Source organism: Podarcis cretensis (assembly GCF_951804945.1).
Source record: "Podarcis cretensis genome assembly, chromosome: 3".
Taxonomy (NCBI): Eukaryota; Metazoa; Chordata; class Lepidosauria; order Squamata; family Lacertidae; genus Podarcis; species Podarcis cretensis.
The window spans coordinates 30,492,245-30,515,244 of record NC_137172.1 but is presented as its reverse complement, the minus strand read 5'-3'; the positions used below and the strand labels follow the sequence as shown (position 1 = coordinate 30,515,244).

The following is a 23,000-nucleotide window of genomic DNA, read 5'->3' as shown; positions in this document are numbered from 1 at the left end:
TTTTTTATGTTATATTTTGGAAATGTACATCCAGTTTTTTCCCCTTTGATTTTTTGGGAGCCCCCAAGAGAATGGAGCCCTAAGCTATAGCTTGTTTAACTTATACGTAAATCCGGCATTGAAGGAAAGTGTCAGATTTCTCCTTCACCAGGACCCCGAGGATGCTCAGGTTTCCCCAGCGCCCGTAGTGACATGACATGTCCTAACGAAAACGTGCGCGTCGATTGCACTACTACGCAATTTGGTTTGCAACTGGGGGGCGGGAGGGCGTATTTTTTCAAAAAAGCGCCCCCCTATCTCCGCCCAGCCGCCCCCGTTTCCTTCTTCTACCTGCTGAATCTCCAACTCCGTTTCGGGCTGCAGCCGGCCGGGCAAGTGGACGGGGAAATCGCTTCGGGGCAGCAAGACCGTCTCGCGGTATTTCGAGTTTGGGCTCGCTTTCTGGGCCCTCCCGGGCCCCGCAGACACCGCCCTGCATGCCCAGCCCCAGGCACGCTGAGAGGACTGGAGCAGCGGCGGCGCCCGCAGTGCCCACATCTTCCTAACTTTGCCCTATGGGCACTTCCGGGCCTGCTACGGCGAGCAGCGAGGGTATAACGGGGCCCGGAAAGGGACATCTCAAACGGCTTCTTGCTTCTTTTTCGCGTTCTTTCGCGTGCTGCCGGGCCGGGCGGGGTTTGAATTGCCCAGCGCCCTCTAGAGGTCGGTCCTCCCGCTTGCTGCTTGCGGGTGTGTAATAACAGCTGAAAAAGGCAAATGAAGCCCAACTTTCGGAGCTTTAATGAGCCACGCAGAAAGTTCTTGACTGGAAATCGCACAGACCGGCTTGTGGCATGTTTCAGACTCTGGAAGGGGAGAGAGCGTGCTGAAGTTTTCAAAGACACCCTGGAAAGGTCGTAAGCAAAAAAGGCTTCACACAACGCTGCCTTGCTATTTGAGAAGCCGCAACCCAACAAACAGAAAACAGACGCGCGCGCGCGCACACACACACACACAAAAAAACACCCCTTGCACTTCAAGGACTGATATATTGCCGCCGGTGTTTATTTTTGCATTTAGGAGGGGGAAAACAAACCTTATATCAAGGCTATTTGTCATAAGAAATTCAAAGGGGCTACCCATTTAAAGGAAAAGTTATAAAACAGAAAACAATCCACAATTAAAAGGAATCGCACATGCTTTTCAACGTAAAACCCCGATCCTATGCACATTTATTTGCAAGCCTCAGTGGAATTCTCTAAGTTTGCCATCCGCCATCCACCATCCACGACTCACTTATTACTTGTACTGAACTGAGTGGGGCGTCGTTTTGATGGGTAAAACATCCATAGATCTTTAAGTCTGGACGCTCCGCATTGACTTTAAGAAAGCTGCTTTTTACTAAAGCGTTATTATGCAGAAGCAATATAATATACTCTCTAAAATGTCGAACAGTTCAGAGGTTTGCCTTTAAATAGAAACCACATACATAGTCGACGCTGCCCGTTTAAGGAGTTTCTGCAATCTGACCTCAATTTGCTACAGTGAGTAAATAGATAACCCAGAAGCTTTCTCTCACACACCCCAGATTACAACCCTATTCTTATTTATTTGAGAGTAAGCCCCATCGAACTCAATGGAATGTACACCAGTATATAGGATTGGGTAAGTAAGTTTGTAAGTAAGTAAGCTAAGTAAGTTTGATTGTTTATCTACGCACTACTATTCTGTAGTTAGGATGGTAAGTTTATTTAATATTATTTATGTGTTGCTCTTCCTCCTTAAGGACATGGTAGCAATACAGGGCTGGCCCTACCGTTAGGTACGGTAGATTGAGACAGTTGCCTAGGCTGGCCAGAAATGGCATGTCTTAAAAACATCATTATTTGTTCATCAGAAACCACAGAAATCACCGTGAAATTTCTACTATTTCAATGCCTGTTTTTCACCGTCATGCGAATCCTACGTGAATTCTAGAGTATTTTCCTATCCGCCCCGCAAAGAAACGTGTACGGGAAATGGATAGAATGGGCTTTAGGACCCAGCTGATGCTGGTAGGCGAGGCGGAGAAAGAACGGGCGGCTTAGAGGGGGGAAGTCACGGAAGGGTTTAGCATTCGGGCTGGGAGGTTGTGTTGCAGGTGTGCTTGGAGAGCTGCTGTTGCAAAGGCAGGTAGGCATGCACTTTTCATATTTCCCTCACCTTCTTTAATGCGTATCACAGATAGTCATGTTTGTGCCAGTATTTATTTAGCAGCTGCAGGGATCGTATGGGGCGGCGGAGAACCAACGGGAGGGATATTTGCACCCGCTAGGCATTTCCACGATTGCGAAAGAGAGAGAAGCACATTGAACTTCCAGGGAAAAACGAGGCGCAATTCGCTGGGCTTTTAGAATGGGCAGGGCTTTCCCTAACATTAAATTAATGTAATGAGCTGACGTGGAATTGCTGTTGATCCTTGCCGCTCTCTAGTAATAATAATAATAATAATAATAATAATAATAATAATAATAAACTTTTATTTGTATTGCGCCCACACCGGCCGAAACCGGGCTCAGGGCGGCTAACATCAAATATATAACATTAGTATATGTTGCCTAGGCTGGCCCGGAATGGCATGTTTTAAAAACATTATTATTTGTTCATAAGAAACCACAGAAATCAATGTGAAATTTCTACTATTTTCACTGTCAAGCAAATCCTACATGTGAATTCTAGATCAATTAATGTAGGATAAAAGTGTAGCTTTGTGTAGTGGTCAGAATAATACTATCAGTCACATAAGTTATATATCTGCCAAGCACTTTGTGATATATCCACAATAGGGCTTTTGTCATGCTTAATATCATTTCAGGTTTGCCTCTCACCGCCCCAGCAGAAGATTGCAGCCCTGTGTACCCTTATCTGGGAGTAAACCTCATTGAACATAATTGGACTGTGTTTAAAGTAAACAGGTAGAGTTTCAGACTGTGTGTTTTGCACTTGCAGTGGGTGAAAGATCTGTTGGGTATGCACAAGCACTTTTAACCTCAGGCCCAGGCAGGTGGGGTTAGGATTATGTGGGGATGTGACCCTCCTGTACCTTTCTGTCTGGCCCTTAAGCCTCTGCCCAGCCACACTTTATTTTTTCAAGTCACACCTCTCACCAGCCCTGCTTCTCCACCCTCCTTGAGTGCTTGTCTTGGCTGGAGTATGTCATTGAATAATCCATCTTGATTTCCTGCATGGAGGACAGAGGTGTGCATGTGTAAACTACAAAGGTAAAATTTACAGGTGTTGTTCCACTCAGGTTTTGCCCCTGGCCCTGTCCGCTACTGGCATGTGGCCATTGGAAGGTTGTCCAGAAGGATTTGTGGCTCTCAGTCTGAAAAAGGTTCATCACCTCTGTCTTGAAGGATCATGGGATTGTGGCCTATCACTTCCAGAAAGGCCCCTTTTAGCTAAACTCTGCAGCTTTTTACCTTCCGATGCAAATGTTGAAGGACACACTGTCATTTGTGTGTGGGTGTGTGTGGGGGGGGTTCTTTTAAAAGAGGAGAGAAGACAATATATATCTATATTTTTGAGCAGGTTTAGCAATAAATGTAAAAGAGTTAGATTGTAACATGAGTTGGGTAAGGAATTTCCAAAGGTAGAAAAGCAGTTAGTTGCATAACTGGATCAAAGGTAATGAATACCTCTGAGAATAAGTGAGGAAAGCAAACAAAGGGAGTCTGTGGAGACTTATCTTTATGTAATAATAAAACTAGTTTAAAGCTTGCACATTCTTGCCTTTTCTAATCACAATAAAATGTTCTGTGGAGTTTACATTTAGCCTTTCCTTTTCACAGTGCTATGAAGGCATTACTAAATCATTTATTTACCTGATTATTTATTTCAGGGATGGTGAACCTTTCAGCCTCAGTGCTGCATTTGCCTCTCAGCAAGCTTTCAGAAGCCACATGGTAGTGGTGGGCAGGGCCACAGGCAAAAGTGGGCAGAGCGATAAATGTGAATTTCATCTTCTCACCCTTTCATTCTTCTTTAGTCAACATCAAGGCAACAGTGGCAGAAACAGAAAAGAATTCTGAGGGGGCACAGAAGGAGCAAAGAATATTTCTAGGTGGGCGAGTCGTGCCTCACAATATTTCTGAAAGAAAAATACAGCATATGTTGCCCACTGCTAATGCAATATTCATTTTCCCCACTGAATATTTTTGTGCTAAGCTTGTAACGTGTTTGTTTGGGGAGATGACGGTGGCACTCACAAGATTTTTATCCCTTCTTCTGTGCAGTAAGCATGTCTTCCAGTCCAACTGTATTGATGCGTCTTGTGGCCTCGGCATATTCTGTCGCTAATAAGGCAGGAACAATTGTGAGAAAAGTCATGGCCGGAGGAGATCTGGGCGTAGTTGAGAAGGTAACTGTCAGCACACTCCTATGCATGCCTCCTCAGAAATAAGTTCCAATTTAGTCCAGTGGGACTTACTCCTAGGTAAGTGTGCATTGCATTAATGATCAACCCCAGTATAACATGTAGCAGAATTCTATGCGTGTTTAACTCAGAAACAAGCCTCTCAGTATTCAGTGGGGACCTATTCTGAATTGCTATTTTCAGATAGGCCATGCCAACTTCAATTGATGGGGTGCTGGGAAATGCATTAGTCGCCTGAACTGTAATCAGAAATCATGGCCCACGTTACTGTGAATCCACCTGCCAGCTTTCTTTTTCTGAATCATTTTGCTGGCTATCCCTATAGATTCTAGTACAGTATAGAGCAGGCATAGGCAAACTCGTCCCTCCAGATGTTTTGGGACTACAACTCCCATCATCCCTAGCTAACAGGAGCAGTGGTCAGGGATGATGGGAATTGTAGTATCAAAAAACATCTGGAGGGCCGAGTTTGCCTATGCCTGGTATAGAGACTCTGCAGATGCCTGCTTTCTTAGGCTTCTGGGACATTTTAAAATTCTAGGCTTTGAAAAATTTGCAGGATTCCATAGGCAATAATCTAGGATACAAGAGCTGATAAAACCCAAGTATTGACCCTTTCTTGTCAATTCCATCAAAGCGATTAAAAGAGATTCTTCACTGTGGTGTTTGTGATTTTTTTGCACACATGTTTTCTCTCTGCAGAACAGCCATAGCTCACTAGTAGAGCATTATGTTGTTCATGCGGAAGGTCCCAGGTTTGACCCCACTATCTTCTGGTAGGGCTGGGAGACATCCTTGTATGAAGCCATGGAGACCCACTGCCAGTCAATCTTGATAATATTGAGCTGGATGGCCCTCTGTAGAAGTCTTCTTTATGTGCTGGACATTGTGACTGGTGTTTTATTTATCATCATGTATATCCTGTCTTTACTTCAAGGAGCTCAAGGTGGCATAACTAGTTCTTTCCCCACTTTATCTTCACAACAACTCTGTGAGGTCAGTTAAGTAGAAAGATGGTTACTGGCTCACACAGTGATGCAGTGAACTTAATGGCTGAGTGGGGATTGGAACCTGGGTCTCCCCAGCCTAGTCCAACACTCCAACCACCGCACCATGATGGTGCTTATGAATGCCTAAGTTTCTGCATCTTGTTTCAAGGCGTGGAGTCTAACTCTGATCTACCTTTTATTGCACCTTAACAAAAACTTCTTTACATAAAATACAATTTTTACATTTTAAAAATAAAAATAATAAAGGTAAAGGGACCCCTGACCATTAGGTCCAGTTGTGGCCGACTCTGGGGTTGCGGCGCTTGTCTCGCTTTACTGGCTGAGTGAGCCGGCGTACAGCTTCCGGGTCATGTGGCCAGCATGACTAAGCCACTTCTGGCGAACCAGAGCAGCGCACAGAAACGTCGTTCACCTTCCTGCCAGAGTGGTACCTATTTATCTACTTGCACTTTGATGTGCTTTCGAACTGCTAGGTTGGCAGGAGCAGGGACTGAGCAACGGGAGCTCACCCTGTCACGGGGATTCGAACTGCCAACCTTCTGATATCGGCAAGTCCTAGAAAACATGTTCAGTATGAAAAGAAAGAAAAAGAAAGAAAGAGAAAACATGTTCGGTATGAGTTGGTGGTTAAAGGGAACATCTGTTTCAGGAATATAAAAATGAGTACCTTATTTGGAAATTTATTTATAAATATATTTTATAGTGCTTGAAACATTCATTAGATGACTGCTAGTTAGATATGCAAACATGCAAACTTATCTAAGTCTAAAGCATTCCACGAAAAAAGGCACCTTCCCTCTGTTGGAACATGGAAAGATTTGCTGGGCCATAGAACCTCACAGATTCACAAGATTACCACGGCCTCTTGTCATAGTTTACAAGCTGAGAAATGTATTTGCAAGGCTGTTAGTATATCTTCACTGGGGAAAGGAAAGAAGTTAGTATTCTGTTTGGGCCACATCATAGCTTTGACTGTCAACCTATTCTATCTATTCTATTCTATCTGAACAGTCAGGAGCTAATGACCTGCAGACCAAGGCTGACCGGCTGGTGCAGATGAGCATTTGTTCCTCTTTGGCACGAAAGTTTCCTAAGCTCACGATCATCGGTGAAGAGGTGAGGACACTAAAATCCAGCATGTGCTGTTCAGGCTTGTCTGGTTTGATACTTTGTAGGGCACAACTGTGGTGTACAAAAATGTATAAAAATGCAATAGAACAGCAATAGAACCACAATCCACTTGAAAACGAGCAGCAGCAATACACCAACAGCAATTGATAAAAGCAGCAATTGATTAATTGAGACTATTAGTAAAAAGCAAATAAAATGTCCTCAGTTTTTTTTCTTATTGCTGCCTCTTCATAGCTTATAATTTTTTAAGCCCCAAAGAGAGAGATTTGTCAATCCACACACACACCACCATTTCTTTCTCATGTTACCCATTATTACGTAGGTTTATGCATGGTGAACCGGCAAATACTTATGTACCGGTCTCAGTATTATTAACCTTAACTGTGTATCTCTCTCTCCTTTTTACATCAGGATCTTCCCTCTGAAGATGTAGATGAAGAGTTACTTGAGAATGGCCAGTGTGAGGATATCTTGAAGAAAACCTGTCCACAGCAGTATACTAACATTAAAGAAGAAGAGGTACTAATAACTAAAGGTTCATCTAATTATTGAATTAGATGTCACCCCAGTTATGGAACACTTCCCAAGGGAAGTTTGTCTGGTGTCAATTTTGTTATCCTTCCTGGGCCAGGCGATTGCATTTTTATTCTTACAGGCATTTGGATAGCACTAGGAGTCTGGCTTTTGGTGACTGTTTTTGGGTGTGTGTTCTTACACAGGTGGGATGGTTTGTTTTATATTGTTAGATGACTTTTCTGGGCGAGTCATTCTAGGGTATTTGTACTGTTGTAAAATCTCTTTTATTGTACAATACATTTAATATGTCATTGGTTTTGTAAATTGGTTTGGGATTTCTGACTGTGTGAAGAAAGACATTTGGATAAACTAAAACTAACATTAATCCTTAACCATAAAAAGATTTCTAATTTGCAGTCTGGAGTTCGGCTGCATACGTTTGACAGCTCAGCGATCTTTCCTTCACATGCCAGATCACACTTCTATGAGATGTGCATTGACCAAGGGGAGATAAGGGAGTGGGGTGGCCGAACTTATTCAGCAGTGATGAGGCAATTTGTAGTTGCTCCAGGTGAAGATGCACTTCACAGTTTATTTTCTTCTTCTTTCTTGGTAGCAATGCTTTTGATATCAGGTCTGTATCTCTGCTTGATACTATCCTTCATTTTGTTTCCTTTCAAAGCTTGTTGTATGGGTCGACCCTCTGGATGGAACCAAAGAATACACAGAAGGTTTGCTTTTTCTTTTTTAAAAAAGCATTTGCATTGAGTATGCGCTTTTGTTTTAATAAGCACAATGCCAAAGTCATATTGAGTTAATGTGTGACATTTACCAGCGATAACTGGACAGGTAGAGGTCACCATTACCTGAAAAAGCTGTAGAAGATTGGGTTTGATAATAGAAATTGGACTGTGAAACCAAATCAGCTGGGTGATTATTCATTCTTTGTTAATTGACTAAGCCTACAGTCCTATCTCCCCTTCATCTGGAAGTTAGTTCCACTGAACTCAATGTGACTTACTTCTGAGTAGACATGTATAGATTGTACTGTCAATTGCTAGCCACATTCAGGGAATCCCTATTTCTTCCAAGTTATGTTGTGAGAATTTGAGCCTGTCTTAGCTCTTCCTTTTTAAAATGAATCTTGATTTTAGTGAATCATTATTTTAATGAGTGATAGCCAGCACCTCTTGCTTGTTTAGAGTTGGCGGCCTTTGAGTGTAATACAATAAGATACCAGTACATAAGAAATAAAGAGACAAGGTGCAGGAAACTTGCTCAATATAAGCAGGTGCAGCAATGTCTGGTTAGGAGAGTGCCTGAGAACAATATATTCACCATCTTGAATTTCATCATTTATGAAAGGTGGGATATAAATGTAATATAATAAATATACATGCAGCAAATTTCTATTATAATGTTCTAAATATTCTGAAACTGTAAATCTAACTTGGGGGGTGGCCCAAATTGTGCTCTCGGGGTGTTGCTTGACTCCCACTCCCAAGGGCCCCGTATAACTTGGGTAATGGGTGATAGGAGTTTTTCCTCTCAACACTTGGGGACCACCACCCTGGTTATGCTTGGTCTAACCCTATGCTGAGAAAAATGCTTGATATGATCTGAGATGACACAGATGACAAAAGTTAGAAGACGTTTCAAGCTACAACTCTTTATTCACTCTTTCAGGACTTCTTGATCATGTGACAGTTCTTATCGGAATTGCTTATGGAGGAAAAGCAATAGCAGGAGTCATTAACCAACCCTATTATAACTACGAGGTAGGAGATGCCTTGATTTGCTGAAAAGTATCAAACAAATTAGGGACGCAGGTGGCGCTGTGGGTTAAAGCCTCAGCGCCTAGGGCTTGCCGATCGAAAGGTCGGCGGTTCGAATCCCTGCGGCGGGGTGCGCTCCCGCTGCTCGGTCCCAGCGCCTGCCAACCTAGCAGTTCGAAAGCACCTCCGGGTGCAAGTAGATAAATAGGGACCGCTTACCAGCGGGAAGGTAAACGGCGTTTCCGTGTGCGGCTCTGGCTCGCCAGAGCAGCGATGTCACGCTGGCCACGTGACCCGGAAGTGTCTCCGGACAGCGCTGGCCCCTGGCCTCTTAAGTGAGATGGGCGCACAACCCCAGAGTCTGTCAAGACTGGCCCGTACGGGCAGGGGTACCTTTACCTTTACCTTTATCAAACAAATTGCCTGATTCCCCTAGCTGCTGCTGGATAATGGGGTGCATATAACAGTGGTGTATGTATAGATAAAAGAAAGTGCACAAAATTAGGCAAAGAATTATTTCTAAGGAAAGGATCAACTCTTTCTTACTAAATCCCACTAGGCAAATGCTATGCCCACAATCAGGGCTTATCTGCAATCTTGTTGTAGAGTCAGGGGAAACTTTTCATATACCGGTATAACATCAGGAATTCTTGAGTTGTTTCGTTATAAAGTAACGCACCATATGCTGTGGTCTGCTGAGATTAGGCTTGAAGGCTGGAAATATTTCTGGATACTGTGCAGAGATGACTTCCTATGGATGATGGGGATAGAGCTGCTGTACTTAACAGTCTGGGTAAAACCTGGAGCTTTGTCTCATTTACATGGAGGAAAAATCACTAAATTATAAAGGTAATTGAGTAAGTGAGCTTGATGGTACAATGACTGCAGTCAAAGATAAAATGTTTGGGAAAGCAAATATTGTATATCAGAAAGCGAAACAGTTGACTTAGTATCATTAGTGGGATTCTATTTCCCCTTTAGGGAGTTTTGGAGGAAGTAATATTATCTTACGAAGTGTTCTGAGACGTTATATGTTATTATAGGGCAAAAGTAGACCTCATACTGCTGTAACTCAGGAAAAGAATCACAGAGTCCTGACTCTATTTCTTCACTAATCATAAAAATACAATCCCTACCAGGGATGGAACTCGTGTGTTAATGGAAAAAATAGGCAAAATAAGAGTAATGCTGTTAAATAAGTTTTGTTTTCTTTCCACAGCATAAGTGCAGTACTTCCAGCGATCATCTGCGTTACTTTCTTTTTAAAACCGTAGTTTACGACGAAAGGCATCATTGCAGTGTCTGAACTTTTTGTGCCTTTTTCGCAGGCAGGTGCAGATGCAGTCCTGGGCAGGACAATCTGGGGAGTCCTAGGTTTGGGTGCCTTTGGATTTCAGCTGAAGGAGGCTCCAGCTGGGAAACATATTATCACCACCACACGGTCACACAGCAGCAAGCTGGTCAATGATTGCATTAGTGCCATGAACCCTGATCATGTGGTGAGAGTTGGTGGTGCAGGAAATAAGGTGTGGAGATAATTTTGTTTCAATTTTTAGAAAGATAATGTTTTTTAAAAAAAGATTAGGACCAAAAAATACGATTGCTCTTTGTGAGCTGTACTGCAGAACATCCTTTCCATGAGAATGAGTACATGGATTAAGCCGTCAGCTGTAGTGGTAGCAATTTCTTCATGCTGCTGGCAGTGCTGCTGCTTCCTGTGACAAGGGATGGGCAAGGTGAGGTTGCAGAGAGGATGGGCAAGGTGAGGTTGCAGAGAGGGATCTCCAATTGCCACTGGCAGGCTTGCAGGTGTGTATACACCTGCAGGTCTGCCACCAACCTAGAGCTCACCTGACCTTGTTGCCACTTGACTCCATCTCTCCCACTGTCAGTAGGGTGCCACTGTTGCTTCCCTTTCACTGCTAAACTAAACCTCTTCTCACGTTATAGGGTGGGATATGCAAGTGTTAGGAAGAAATGTGAATTGTTTTAGCTTCTGATGGGACTTTGAGACATACTAATCCTTGATAGGACGGAGATAATTTAGGAAGTGGCCTTCAAAATGCTCTGCCTCCTTCTAGTGCTTTTAGGGGGTTTGCACATTAAAAAACCGAAAACACCTTATGACTAAGTCATAGGTTTGTTGTTGTTTTCAAGCAATGGAGTTTGGGCTTTCATGGGCAAATGAAGCAACTTCAACCGACCCGTCAACCATTCCCTGTGGAGGAGGGTAATTTCTCCTGAATTTCAGATAAATTGTTCACTATGTAAAAATGACCACTGAAATATTGGGATAGCTTCACTGAATCAAAAATGTATAGAACTCTGCCTCCACAGAAGCTGGTTGCTACAGATGCATAGTGTACATAGTTAATCACCACCAACTGAAAACTGTGCTGCCCTACTCATTGTAAAGATGTTCAGGGTGTTGTGATGAAGCATTTTTCCACATGCAGAACATCATCTTCCCTTAACTATAGTAACTGTTCTATGCTAACCAGGAATGATGTTTAACAGCTTTGGAAGGAACCGTGGTTTTGAAATGATTTCAAACTTTGGTTTAATGTGTTGCCTTATTTCAAAAGTGTTAGTAGTAACTATAAATAGATACTCACTTTGAATGAAATAAGAAGCTACATTTAATGAAAGACGACTTGGTTGGTTGGTTCACACCAAGGGAGGAGTGAAGGGACTGTGTTAATGGGCCAAAGCCTTGGTCCATCTTGCCTTATTAAGTTGAAATTTGATCATCCAAACTCATACAGGGAGAGTTTGCCTGTAAATGCAATTGCCTACATGGTGACTGTAACTTTGTTCATGACAGATCATTCAACTTGTGGAAGGCAAGGCATCTGCTTATGTATTTGCCAGCCCTGGTTGCAAGAAGTGGGACACATGTGCACCAGAAGCTATTTTGCATGCTGTAGGAGGTGAGTCAATAGATACCCTGGAATAAATGAAACAAAAAGGTTTTCAGATGCTGCTCTACATTTTGTAATGTTGTCTATGTATGATAACACAGTATGTGTGTCTGTGTACACATATATATTAGATAATAACCTAAAACTGCCTTTCTATTTTGGGTTGTTTTACCATGCAATTTTTATATGAGGTAGTATTAAAATTATGATTTCATTTACACTCACATTTGTTGGCATATCTTCTCAAGTGCAAATAAATAAGCAAGCAAGGATACAAAACCTTTGCAGTCATTCCAGTTCTTTCAATTGTTAGTTGAAACATTTGATGAAACCAGTTGCACGTACAGGAAGACCTATGTGCTAAATTCTTCTCTGTGGCTACTGAGTTTCCTTGACATAGCAACTATATTGCTGAGTTATAGGCCAGTTATATTTTGTGGTTAGGTTTTTTTCTGGCTTTTGTTACTGGGATAATCATGCATATGAATATTTCAATGTTTTTCAGTATCTATAATATTTGGAGTGTATGCTTGTGAGCTACTTTGTCGAGATTTCTCTTAAAGAGTTGATTATAAATCAATTAAATAAATGAATTACCCATTATGCTAAAATGGGATTATGTAATGGAGGGAAATAAATTTAGATAACCAAGGTATGGAAAAGGAGAGTTCAGTTCCTTTACCAAATAACCTTGGAAGAGCCATACTTCAGTGGTAGAAGATCTGCTTTGTATGCAAAACATCCAAAGTTAAATCCCTGGCACTTCCAGGTATGGCTGGGAGAGACTTCTGTCTAAAACCATGGAGAGCTGCTTCCAGTCAGAGTAGACAATACTGAGTTAAATTGACTAATGGTCTGAACTGGTATAAGGCAACTTACTATGTTTCTACAATCCCCTTCCTTTGTAGAAATAGAGCTGCTCTGTTTAAAGGCTAACCTCTTCTTTTTCTTTCAGGCAAGCTCACTGATATTCATGGCAATTTCTTTTGTTATAACAAAGACGTCAAGCATATGAATTCAGGAGGTGTCCTTGCTGCTTTGAAAAACCATGACTATTATGCCAGTCGAGTTCCTGAGACAGTTAAACAAGCTCTTGTGCCTTAAAATTCAAAGCATGGTGCATTCCACTTGATTGGGAAGGAGCTTCAGCTATTATTATTCTTAGCTGGAATTGGTAATGGCTTATGGAACTGGATCAAAGTTTCATTCTGCCACAGTGTTTAGTAATTTCCTCTCCCTGCCAACCATAGGTTACAACAGGCATTAAATTTGGTTTTCATTTGGAACAGTAGGTTACTTCACTTAGCATAGTTCTAAAATGTTATATTGCCCCATTACTGTGTTTATTGTTATTAATCTATACACATTCCTGTTGAATAATCAAATCTTTACACAATCACATTTCCTTGATAACTTGAGAGCAAAAAACTATAAGTACCATTATATTTAATGGTGCAAAATAAATCACCTCTGTTTATAAACCCTGTTCACAAGTGACTCACTCAAGGGGGTGGGTCTCATGTGATGACTGGGGAGCAGGGCTACACCGCTTGCCTACTGTTTATGCTAGGCTTCTTGAGTGCAAACATCCATACAATGCTTGACCAGCAATATGATGCCCCCTTTGTTCAATTCACGTATGAAGAGGCTATAGACAAATGTATTTCAGCTTTTATACACTGAAAGCACAATGTGTCTTGAGTGGATTAAAATGACTGTGAAAATTAAATGATATTTACCATTTCTTAAATGTGTCTTATGGTCTGTTTGGAATTAACACTGGACTCAGAAATGGGACATGATGCCCCCTTGATGCTCTCTCTTCTTCTCTCCCCATTCCTCATTGCACACACAGCTTGACTCTGGAAACTGGTTTGTCTTCTTATTTTGTAGGAAGCCCTTACTCATCGTTTTCTGGTTTGTATATCGTGGAATATAGGTTTAACAAACCAGGAAGTATTTTTATTTCATTAGAAGCAGCCTAGGGGAGATTGGGAAACAATTTGGATCAAGACTGCAGTACAGGAAGAGAAGGAGTTTAATCCACCAAAATTTCCCTTCTCGTGTAAAATAAGTATCCCCTCTGTACAAAGGAGTCTGGATCACAATTGATGTGTTTAGCTTGTGTTACAGCTCCAGGCAGAATTCTCACTGCAACACCTCAAAAGTTGGAAATCACACCTTTTGTACAAATTATCCCAGATTTCCCACTTTCTAGTTTGTGTCATTGCTTAAATCATATGGAAGGTCAATAAGCAAGGTAAGACCCAATTAAGTAGGCATAGAGGAAGAAGCCACTTAAATCCTAGTATTTTTAGTGTTCTAATTGTATTTTATTTAGCAGTATTATGACAGGTTCTTGTTCATTAGGGAAACGTTCAATAATCTAAAAGAGTGATGATGAGGCATGTCCACCTAGGCCTAGCCTAGAAGGATAATGGGAAAGTGAGGAGTATCTGCTATGAACCCTTACTATTGGTTAGAATTGCAACCTAAAATAAAATAACAATAGTCATAGCCCATCAGTGACAATGACGCAGCATTGCCCATGCCCCATCTTCCTTACAGAAGACCAAGGTTTGAAACGAAGGTCGCAGATTTTGCCCTTTCAGGCACCAGCTTCTGAAGAGGCTGCCAATATCCCAGCTGCCTCGGGGCTCCTTGACAGCCCCCAAACCCGCCACGTGTGTCCTCGACAAGGATACTGTAGGCGGCTGCGTGACGAGCAGCCACACGCGCTTCCAAACCCGCGCCTGCCACGTAACGTATGAAGAGCAATCGCGTGAAGCGCCTGCGGCCGCCCCTCATTCTTTTCTGAGGGGAGGAGCCGCGGCTGACAAGGCGAGAAGGGCTTTACGGTTTAGGAGAAACGCGCCTCGAGAGTTACGGGGTTGCGGGCGGGGAAGAGCCTCTCGGCGTCCTCCGGGGAGGAAGAGGCGCAGGCGTCAGGCCTTGTGACCAGCCGGGAGCCGAAGCAGGAGGCGGCGCTGCTGCCTCTACTCGAGAGGCGGGAGCAGAGCCGGGAAAGGGGAGGGCCGCGTCTTCAGCCTCGCTGCCAGTCGCCGCGCTCCTGCCCGGTCCTTTCTGCCTGTCGCTGCCGCCGCCGGAATGGCGCTGAGCTTGACGGTGAACCCCTCGGACGTCCCTCTCGGTAAGGGCTGCCCCTCTTTTCCTACACGGGATTTGGACGCGGGAGGAGGCCAGCGGGCAGCCCCTCCGGTGGGGCTGGTGGAGCGGCAGCGTGTGGCTGCCATGTTGCGTCAGGCGGCGGCGGCGGCGCCTCGCCTGTCCATTCATCCTCCCGCTCGCTCGCCTGGCAGCGGGGACGTTTCCAAAGCCAAGGGCAGAGCGAGACGCGCCTCGCCGCATTCCCCCCCCCCCCTTCTCTGGGCCGAGGGAGAGAGGGTTGAGGCGGGCGAAAGGGGACGGAGGGCAGAGGGGGGTGGGTGAGAAAGGGCTTGAGATGGTGGGAAGAGGCCGGCAAGGGCAGGCAGAAACTGGGGGCTCGAGAGCCAAATACCCAATCTGGAGTAACAACCACTCATGTGGAGACAGAGCATACCCATAATCCACCTGCCCAAAGTGAATTTGTAGTTGCCAGCTGCATTATTTTACATGGGAGCCTCCCTTCCCTTCAGTGTATGCATAAGCAGGCAAGGGGAGAAAGGGGGTGGGCTGGGGGGTGGGCCGAGCTCGACTGAAAGGGGCTGACACGTGGCGCCGAGCTGGACAGCTGGAGGATCTTCTAATCTAGAGTATATATAGGCCACAAGCATCGGAACCTGGCATGCCTGGGACTCCGGATTAGTGATTCCTTCACGCCCTTCACAGCCACCCTGTTCAATAACAATCGGGGTCATCGAGAATAATGCATCGCCACTTTTAGTGGCACCGGACTTAACGATCAGAAAAGGCACCTCATTCACTGTAGATCCTTACAGTTTATAAGATGTGTAGATGCCATCAAGCAGAACCAAACCCAGGGAGTTGGTCCACGTAGTGCAAGAGAGAGAGAAAAAGTAAATTCTGAGCATCTCTCTCTCTCTCTATATATATATATTTATGAAATTCTATAAATGCCATTTCGTTAGTGAATTGGCACTGCTTTTAGACATAGTGGGGCGTAGCTCAGGAGGATTTTATGCTCAGTCATGGGATTTCTGAATTGTAATTATAGCTTCTCATCCTGCCTCCTGAAATAACTCCAGTGTAGTCTTGAATAATGTGCATTTGCCTGCAATAACACTCCTTAATAATACTGCAAGTTTAGCATATTAAATATTGTACCATAAATATTGTTCTACTTAATATAAGTAAAGTTAAAACATTCATATTTTGTTGTGCAATTTAATCCTAAGAATGCTTACTGAGAAGTAAGCTCCACTGAAGCAAGTGTGCTTATGCTATGGACACAATGCAGGAAGATGTTCACCCAGAAAGAATGCTTGTGTGTTCCTCTCTCTTTGTCCCTCTTTTTTAAAAAACCAAAACCAAAACCTTGACCTGAAATAATATGAATGCATGAATGCTGAGTTGGACTGAGTTAGGCTGCAAGTCTTTTGAGTCTAATATAGAAAAACACTGAGTATTTTAACAGTGTGGATGCAAGTTTGTTCAGGCATTCCTCTTAATTTTACAGGACTTAACACCAAATAATTTTGCCTAAGACTATTTAGAATTTGAACTTTCATCTAATGCACACTTATTTGGTATATTGAAGCTAGTGGTACTTATAGAAGTGTCAAAGCTGCACAATAACAAAATGATAAACGTAACTTAAGTGAACTTGAGGATCTTAAGTAACTTAAGTGAACTTGAGGGAGCCAGTGTGGTGTAGTGGTTAAGACCAGTAGTCTCGTAATCTGGGGAACCGGGTTTGCTTCCCCGCTCCTCCACATGCAGCTGCTGGGTGACCTTGGGCCAGTCACACTTCTCTGAAGTCTCTCAGCCCCACTCACCTCACAGAGTGTTTGTTGTGGGGGAGGAAGGGAAAGGAGAATGTTAGCCGCTTTGAGACTCCTTAAAGGGAGTGAAAGGCAGGATATCAAATCCAAACTCTTCTTCTTTTGTTTAGATTCACTAAAACTGTAACCAGGACTTACTGCCAAATAGACATGCATTGGATTTTTATGTTTTTTAAAATTAAGACAAATCTTGTAAATAAGCCACAAACAGTTACTAGCCTGAAATACTTGTTCTACTATCTTGCCGTGGGCTAGTAGAGGAGTGACAGAGTGCATTGCCTCCTGCAGCAACCCTCTGCATTTCTAGCTGATTGTGAAGGAGGGGCTTCCCTCTGGTTGCTTGGTTGGGAGGAGCAATAGGAAACTTCATCCCTCTTGCACCAGCCTACTCACCTGCAAGCAGTTCTTGGCACCTATAGCTACCAGGGGAGTGCTTAAAATCCAAGTATCCAAAATTTTTAGATAGATGTGACCTTAACAGCAGTCCTTGGAAGTTTAGAACTGTTAGTTCAAACAGAATAGCTGCTTTAAGTTTAGGTTTAACCTGCTCCCATTGAAATCTGCAGGGCTTAAATATAAAGATTTCTTTGGATCATGCATTTAGTATAGTGTTGTGGTGCAGCACTTTGAATTTTGAGATAGTGCTGGTAAGTGAATTTACAGCCTTTCCCTACTGAGGTCATTACTGTAAACTAGTCAAGGCTTTCCCCCTTCTCTTCAACCCTAATTGCTGCCCGGAAATATCACCAGCAGGAATAAACTGATTTCTTTCCTGAGTGTATCGGTCTTCAAGTGATGAGGGAAGTATTGAGTTTAATCTCAATCCCTTCAAAAAATATGATTATGAAAAATTTTCTCTTTTAATCAACAAATACTGTATTTTAGGAGCCTTGCTTACTGCAGAACATGTGAAGGATCATGTTAAAATTTCAGTTGAAGAAGGCCAAGAGAACATTCTACGGGTATCTGAGTAAGTGCCTTGTATCTTTGCCATTAGTGCTTTTAAAAGTCAATTTATGTATTTATGCTGTTGAGTGGAGGGCAGAAGAAAGAGTAATATGATTTAATGGTTGTTTGTGGGATGAATATTTGGCCATCTCACTTCTTTGCTCCTGTTTGACCTCTGTCTTCTGTATTATAAAGCTACTATGTGTTTGTATATATTTACATACTGCTCTTTTTTATTGCTACTTTTTATGTAAAAAACCCTTCTTTAGTTCTTCGTTGAACTGAGTTTGGAGTGGTATTCTTAATAAAATTAATTTAGGAATTCTCCTGTTTGTCATTATTTTGTTTTTGCTATCTTTATTAGGCTTAGAATCCATTTTTATCTGTTTTAGCACCCAACAACTAAAATAGTAGTATTCTTACTGTAAACTAATTGATTGAAATCAGTTGCGCAATTTGTATTTCACTTCCCGTCTTCTCCCCTCCTCCCCCAAACAATATTTCATTGTAAATGGTTACCTCAGTTTAGTTTGATAAACATACTGGCTGTTTCACCTCTCTTTGTCCCTTCTTCATATTCAAAGTAAAGGGGCTGGGACTGGTTCACTCATTTTTATGAGCTAGTTGTGAATAGATACAGGGGCACCTTCCCCATCAAGAAGCATGGACCAGAGATGAGCAGCATCTGCCCCTCTTCATTCCAAGTAGAAAAATGCTAGTTTTTAAGTTCAGAATAATAAAAAGGAAGATTGCCCTGAGCATATCTATATCTATATCTCTCCTGATATATTATTTTTTTTTTAAAAAAAACATTTTCATGTTGCCACCTTTCTTGCTTGATAGTTAATTGAACATCATCAAACTTCCGATGGTTTTTCTCCTCAAGTAACGAGATTTAGAGTAGCGCAGCATATTGTAAAGGTCTAAAAGGGGCAGGCACTTAACTGATTTTTTTTATTATTTGGTAGAATGCCCATTAGTTCATTTAAAAATAACTTACTAAGCTGCTTTTATGATCCATTCTAATGCAATTGTATTTCAGCCTGGAGAAGCTCATGTATTTTTCTTTCTCTCTCCCCCCCCCCTTTAAATAGTCAAGTTACATTTACAGATGTGAATTCCATAGCTCGCTATCTGGCTAGAATTGCCACGTCTGCTGGATTATATGGATCTAATTTGCTGGAACACACTGAGGTATGATTCAATTGCTTATATTTGAGATTGCCTATTTGATTATTCCCCCTGCTATTTGATTATTACCTTAAATGTTGCAGAGTGTTATTAATTGATGTGTAGGCTGTGTATTTCTTTTAATATTCCCTAATGGCAATGGGTGGTAATCAACTAAGTTTTAGTTCAAAGTAGTCCCACTTAAATTAGCGAACTGCAATTCATGCTATGTGCAGCTGCCCTTGAAAATGGTGTAAAATGTGGAGTCTTGACTCCTCCCTGGAACAGGATATTGCCAACATGTTACTCCACCGTTGAAAGAATTTCACTGGCTGTTAATTAAGGTAAAGGACCTCTGACAGTTAAGTCCCGTTGCGAATGACTCTGGGGTTGCGGCGCTCATTTCGCTTTACTGGCTGAGGGAGCCGACGTTTGTCCGCAGACAGTTTTTCTGGGTCATGTGGCCAGCATGACTAAGCCGCTTCTGGCGAAACCAGAGCAGCACACGGAAATGCTGTTTACCTTCCCGCCGCAGTGGTTCCTACTTATCTACTTGCACTTTGACGTGCTTTCGAACTGCTAGGTGGGCAGTAGCAGGGACCGAGCAATGGGAGCTCACCCCGTCGCGGGGATTAGAACTGCCGACCTTCTGATCGGCAAGCCCTAGGCTCTGTGGTTTAGACCACAGTGCCACCGACATTAATTACCTACTAAGAAAAGCTCATTGTGCTGGTTTTAGTGTGGGAATCATAGTACCTCTGCAGGGGACTCGTCGTGCTTCTTCTGGGGTAGTTTCTCCACCCTTGGACCCTACCCTGCACTCAGTTCTCCCCTGTGGCTCCTAGAAGCTGTCAAGATGTGACAGCAGCCACACCCCAGGAATGGCTTCAACTGGCTGGCTAAACCAGATGAGAATAGCCAATGGGTCTCAAACTCTCAGTCCGTTAGGAACCTCCCCTGCATGCGAAGATAGGCTCCAGGAGACTGAATGGCTAAGACCAATAGTTGGTTTTCAGTAGATCTATACTGAGTAAAACTTAGGTTAATAGCACCCAGTGTATGATTTTTGGTGTTGGCTATAAACAACACTTTTATATAACTTGTTACAAAATATTTAAGCAAAAAAAAACTCCCTTCTTTTCCAAAGGTTGACCATTGGATGGAGTTCAGCACCACAAAGTTGTCTTCTTCCACCAGTTTTGCTTCAGCAGTTCAAGAGCTCAATAACTGCCTTTCTCTGAGAACTTATTTGGTTGGGAACTCTTTGAGTCTTGCAGATTTCAGTGTCTGGGCAACACTAAAAGGTAAATAATATAGAAAATGTGTTAAAATTGCAGGACCTTTGTAACTACTCATTCACCAGCGTGTTAATATATTTTGAAATTTAAATCCAAAGAATTCTCTTCCTATTTTTACATACTGGTAAATTTAGTGAGACCAGCCGTTTTTCTTCTTTTTGCTTTGGGTGATGTTCTGTAATTTTATTGTTTTAATGTAATGGCTGTTTTAAATAGATTGTTTTAATTAATAGTTGCTCTGGAAGCACTTTTAGGATTGAAGAGTTAGATATAAATGACAGATTAAATAACATATAATGTTTTGCATGAATTAAATTCTGCAGCATAATAGGTTGCATACCTCATTTTTGTTATATGAATGAAAGTAACTCTATTCATGGAAGGCTACAACCCATGGAATCTACAGATCTGTTACATTATTGTTTAAACAGCTTTTCCAACTGTGTTTTTACCATTTTCGCCAGTGAATTATTTTGTAATGTGATACCACTTTCCCCCCCCAAAAAAATTGCATATGTTTGAGGAGACCTGTACACCTGAACAGCTCAGTGAATGCATCTATTCTGTGCCCTCCCTAAAATTAAAACATAGAATTTTATTTTTTTCTAGTGGTGTGTTCTCATAGCTGAGCTTCTAATATTGATCTGTGCTGATGTTTGGTGTGAATCATGTCAGTAAGAAATCCTGCCAAACTGTCTGCTTCCTAATGTTTAATAAAACATAGCTTTTCCCCCCAATAGGCAACAGTGCAGGGCAAGAGCTGTTACTTCATGGTAAAGCTCCAGTTCATGTAAAACGCTGGTACAACTTTCTTGAAACACAGCATGTTTTCCAGTCAGTAGGTTCCAGGTGGACTGTGGGAGCTGCTATTCCAAAGACTAAAATGGTAAGCTTTTTGCTGATTAGGCATTTCTGGCTCGTATTCTACCAGAGTTCTGTCATCTAACTAAGGGTGGATGTAAATGATTTTATCTGCAAAGTGCTGAGCAGAAAAGGTCACAATGGGCTGCTGCACATCTGAGACACAAAAGATCTGAATCAGCAGTGTTGTTAGCATAGTTTTCAAAAGAAGAATGGGAGGAAACTAAAAGCTTGTTCATTACTTTGTGACTTTTTGGTTGGTCCTTATAAAAGATATTGCACTACTGTTGCTTTTATATTTTTTTTTTCTAGTAGACCAGCACAGCTAACAGCAGTTTTTGTCTTTCTGTGCAATGTAGCCTATACAGTGGTACCTCAGGTTACAGAAGCTTCAGGTTACAGACGCTTCAGGTTACACACTCCGCTAACCCAGAAATAGTACCTCGGGTTAAGAACTTTGCTTCAGGATGAGAACAGAAATCGTGTTCTGGGGGCCCCATTAGCTAAAGTGGTACCTCAGATTAAGAATAGTTTCAGGTTAAGAACGGACCTCAAGAACGAATTAAGTTCTTAACCCGAGGTACCACTGTATTGGATGTAGTGCTCAAAGTACAATAAAAAGCAAGTTAAAGAAACAAGCATATTCAGTTTAGAATCAAACTGTTAAGATGCAAGCTTTAACTGATATAGTTGTGCCACTCTAACAACCTTGTCATGTTTCAGCTTAGGGATTTGCTCACAGTAGCAATCAGTGGGAAAGGACAGGGACGCTTATCTCACTTCCTGTCACTGACTTCACTGTGCTTGCTGGGATGGGTAGGGAGGTCAGCATGGTGCAAACTCACCAGCAGGAGCTCTGGATTGACTCCTTTCCTGCATTTGCACTGTGCCAACCTTTCTGCTGCCTCACCCCTCTCCCTCCTGGTAAGCGCAGTGTTGTAACGGGAGATCATATAAGCACCACCACTTCTACCTGCTGACCACTGCTCTCTGTTCAGTAACAGAAAGATAATACTGGAAGGTCCCCATTCTAGATGCTGGGGGCACAAGGTGGGGGGGGGGGTAGAGCTGCCAGGGGAATGAGGTGGCAGAAAAAGCCTCTTCCGCCAGCCGCCTTTTCTCTGGATCCAGCCCATTGAACTTGTGCTGCTGTTCATAGAGCCCATCTCAGATAATTATTTACTCAATCAGTTGTTACTGCTAACTTAGCTTTCATAATAAAAGTCTGTGTGTTTCTGTGCTCAGTTTGTGATTTAATAATTTCATTCATTGTTTTAATTTTAAGGCAGCAGAGAAGAAGCAAGATGTTGGGAAATTCGTTGAACTCCCTGGAGCAGAGATGGGAAAAGTCATTGTTAGATTTCCTCCTGAGGCAAGTGGGTAAGTTGACATTTGTAGGTTGGTGTGTGTAAGGACTTTTAAACCCACACTCTTTTCGCAGTGTGAAAGATAGAGAATGGATTTTCTCTTGTAATTTTCATAAGGAAAGGAGAATTTAAAAACCATGTTACTTTTAAATTACTTTTTAAAGCGTGTTCTTTTGTATGAAACTGCTTATCTTTAGACGCCCTTCTCATGTAACTGACAAATGTATGTGTCAAACATGAAGGAAAATAAAGTATATTTTGAGAGTTTTATTTCCGTCTCATTCTGTCCTGGGAAACCTCAGTGTTCTGCATTATTACTGTTAGCTCACATTTCTTTTAATTGGAAAATTTAAAGATTCACAATATTTGTGTTTTATCAGTTACCGGTAAATATTTTAGCTTACATAGGCCTGTATCGAAAGAACTATGAGTGGAGCTTCACTTAGGGGATAGGGCTTTCCTTTCCTTGCTCCCTTCCTTCTGGAGCCTCTTTTTTGAGCTTTTTTTGATGATAATCAGGCTATAGAATGGTTTTTGCCATATCAGTTATTGAGTATTGTGGTAGGCATTTGTCTTGAAAGTGATATAAAGTGTACCTTAAACAAAAGAATGGTGGTGTGTGCATGTACAATTCCTAAGTCACTGA

The 23,000-nt window shown here is 42.3% G+C and overlaps 3 protein-coding genes across 7 annotated transcripts in view; 2 read left to right on the top strand and 1 right to left on the bottom strand.

The window, feature by feature from the left end:
* Positions 1–578, bottom strand: part of IARS2 (isoleucyl-tRNA synthetase 2, mitochondrial) — a 37,991-nt gene extending 37,413 nt beyond the window's left edge. The window contains exon 1 of the mRNA XM_079969191.1: positions 331–578. Within this exon, the coding sequence (XP_079825317.1) occupies positions 331–537 (207 nt within the window). The 5' untranslated portion in view covers positions 538–578. The remainder of the gene's footprint in view (positions 1–330) is intronic.
* Positions 579–2,035: 1,457 nt separating this feature from the next.
* BPNT1 (3'(2'), 5'-bisphosphate nucleotidase 1) lies at positions 2,036–13,496 on the top strand. 2 transcript variants are annotated; one of them, XM_079971225.1, is made up of 10 exons: positions 2,036–2,151; positions 2,834–2,933; positions 4,254–4,378; positions 6,415–6,519; positions 6,946–7,053; positions 7,733–7,781; positions 8,737–8,828; positions 10,154–10,351; positions 11,650–11,755; positions 12,702–13,496. In XM_079971225.1, the coding sequence occupies exons 3-10, from the start codon at positions 4,259–4,261 to the stop codon at positions 12,848–12,850; spliced, it is 927 nt and encodes a 308-aa protein (XP_079827351.1). In that variant the 5' UTR covers positions 2,036–2,151; positions 2,834–2,933; positions 4,254–4,258; the 3' UTR covers positions 12,851–13,496. The 2 variants fall into 2 exon arrangements, with proteins under 2 accessions (XP_079827351.1, XP_079827352.1); XM_079971226.1 differs by having other exon boundaries at positions 2,054–2,147.
* Positions 13,497–14,306: 810 nt separating this feature from the next.
* Positions 14,307–23,000, top strand: part of EPRS1 (glutamyl-prolyl-tRNA synthetase 1) — a 47,529-nt gene continuing 38,835 nt past the window's right edge. The window contains exons 1-6 of one of the 4 annotated variants that reach the window (XM_079968408.1): positions 14,307–14,897; positions 17,596–17,680; positions 18,753–18,852; positions 19,976–20,132; positions 20,867–21,012; positions 22,273–22,367. In XM_079968408.1, coding sequence (XP_079824534.1) covers positions 14,855–14,897; positions 17,596–17,680; positions 18,753–18,852; positions 19,976–20,132; positions 20,867–21,012; positions 22,273–22,367 — 626 coding nt within the window. In that variant the 5' untranslated portion in view covers positions 14,307–14,854. The remainder of the gene's footprint in view (positions 14,898–17,595; positions 17,681–18,752; positions 18,853–19,975; positions 20,133–20,866; positions 21,013–22,272; positions 22,368–23,000) is intronic. The other 3 variants (XM_079968409.1, XM_079968410.1, XM_079968411.1) reach the window with 3 other exon arrangements.

Coding starts and splice junctions, on each gene's coding strand:
- BPNT1 (XM_079971225.1), top strand. CDS start 4,259: ATGTCTTCCAGTCCAACTGTATTGATGCGTCTTGTGGCCTCGGCATAT. Junction 4,379..6,414: donor ATCTGGGCGTAGTTGAGAAG/GTAACTGTCAGC, acceptor CTATCTGAACAG/TCAGGAGCTAATGACCTGCA. Junction 10,352..11,649: donor TTGGTGGTGCAGGAAATAAG/GTGTGGAGATAA, acceptor TGTTCATGACAG/ATCATTCAACTTGTGGAAGG.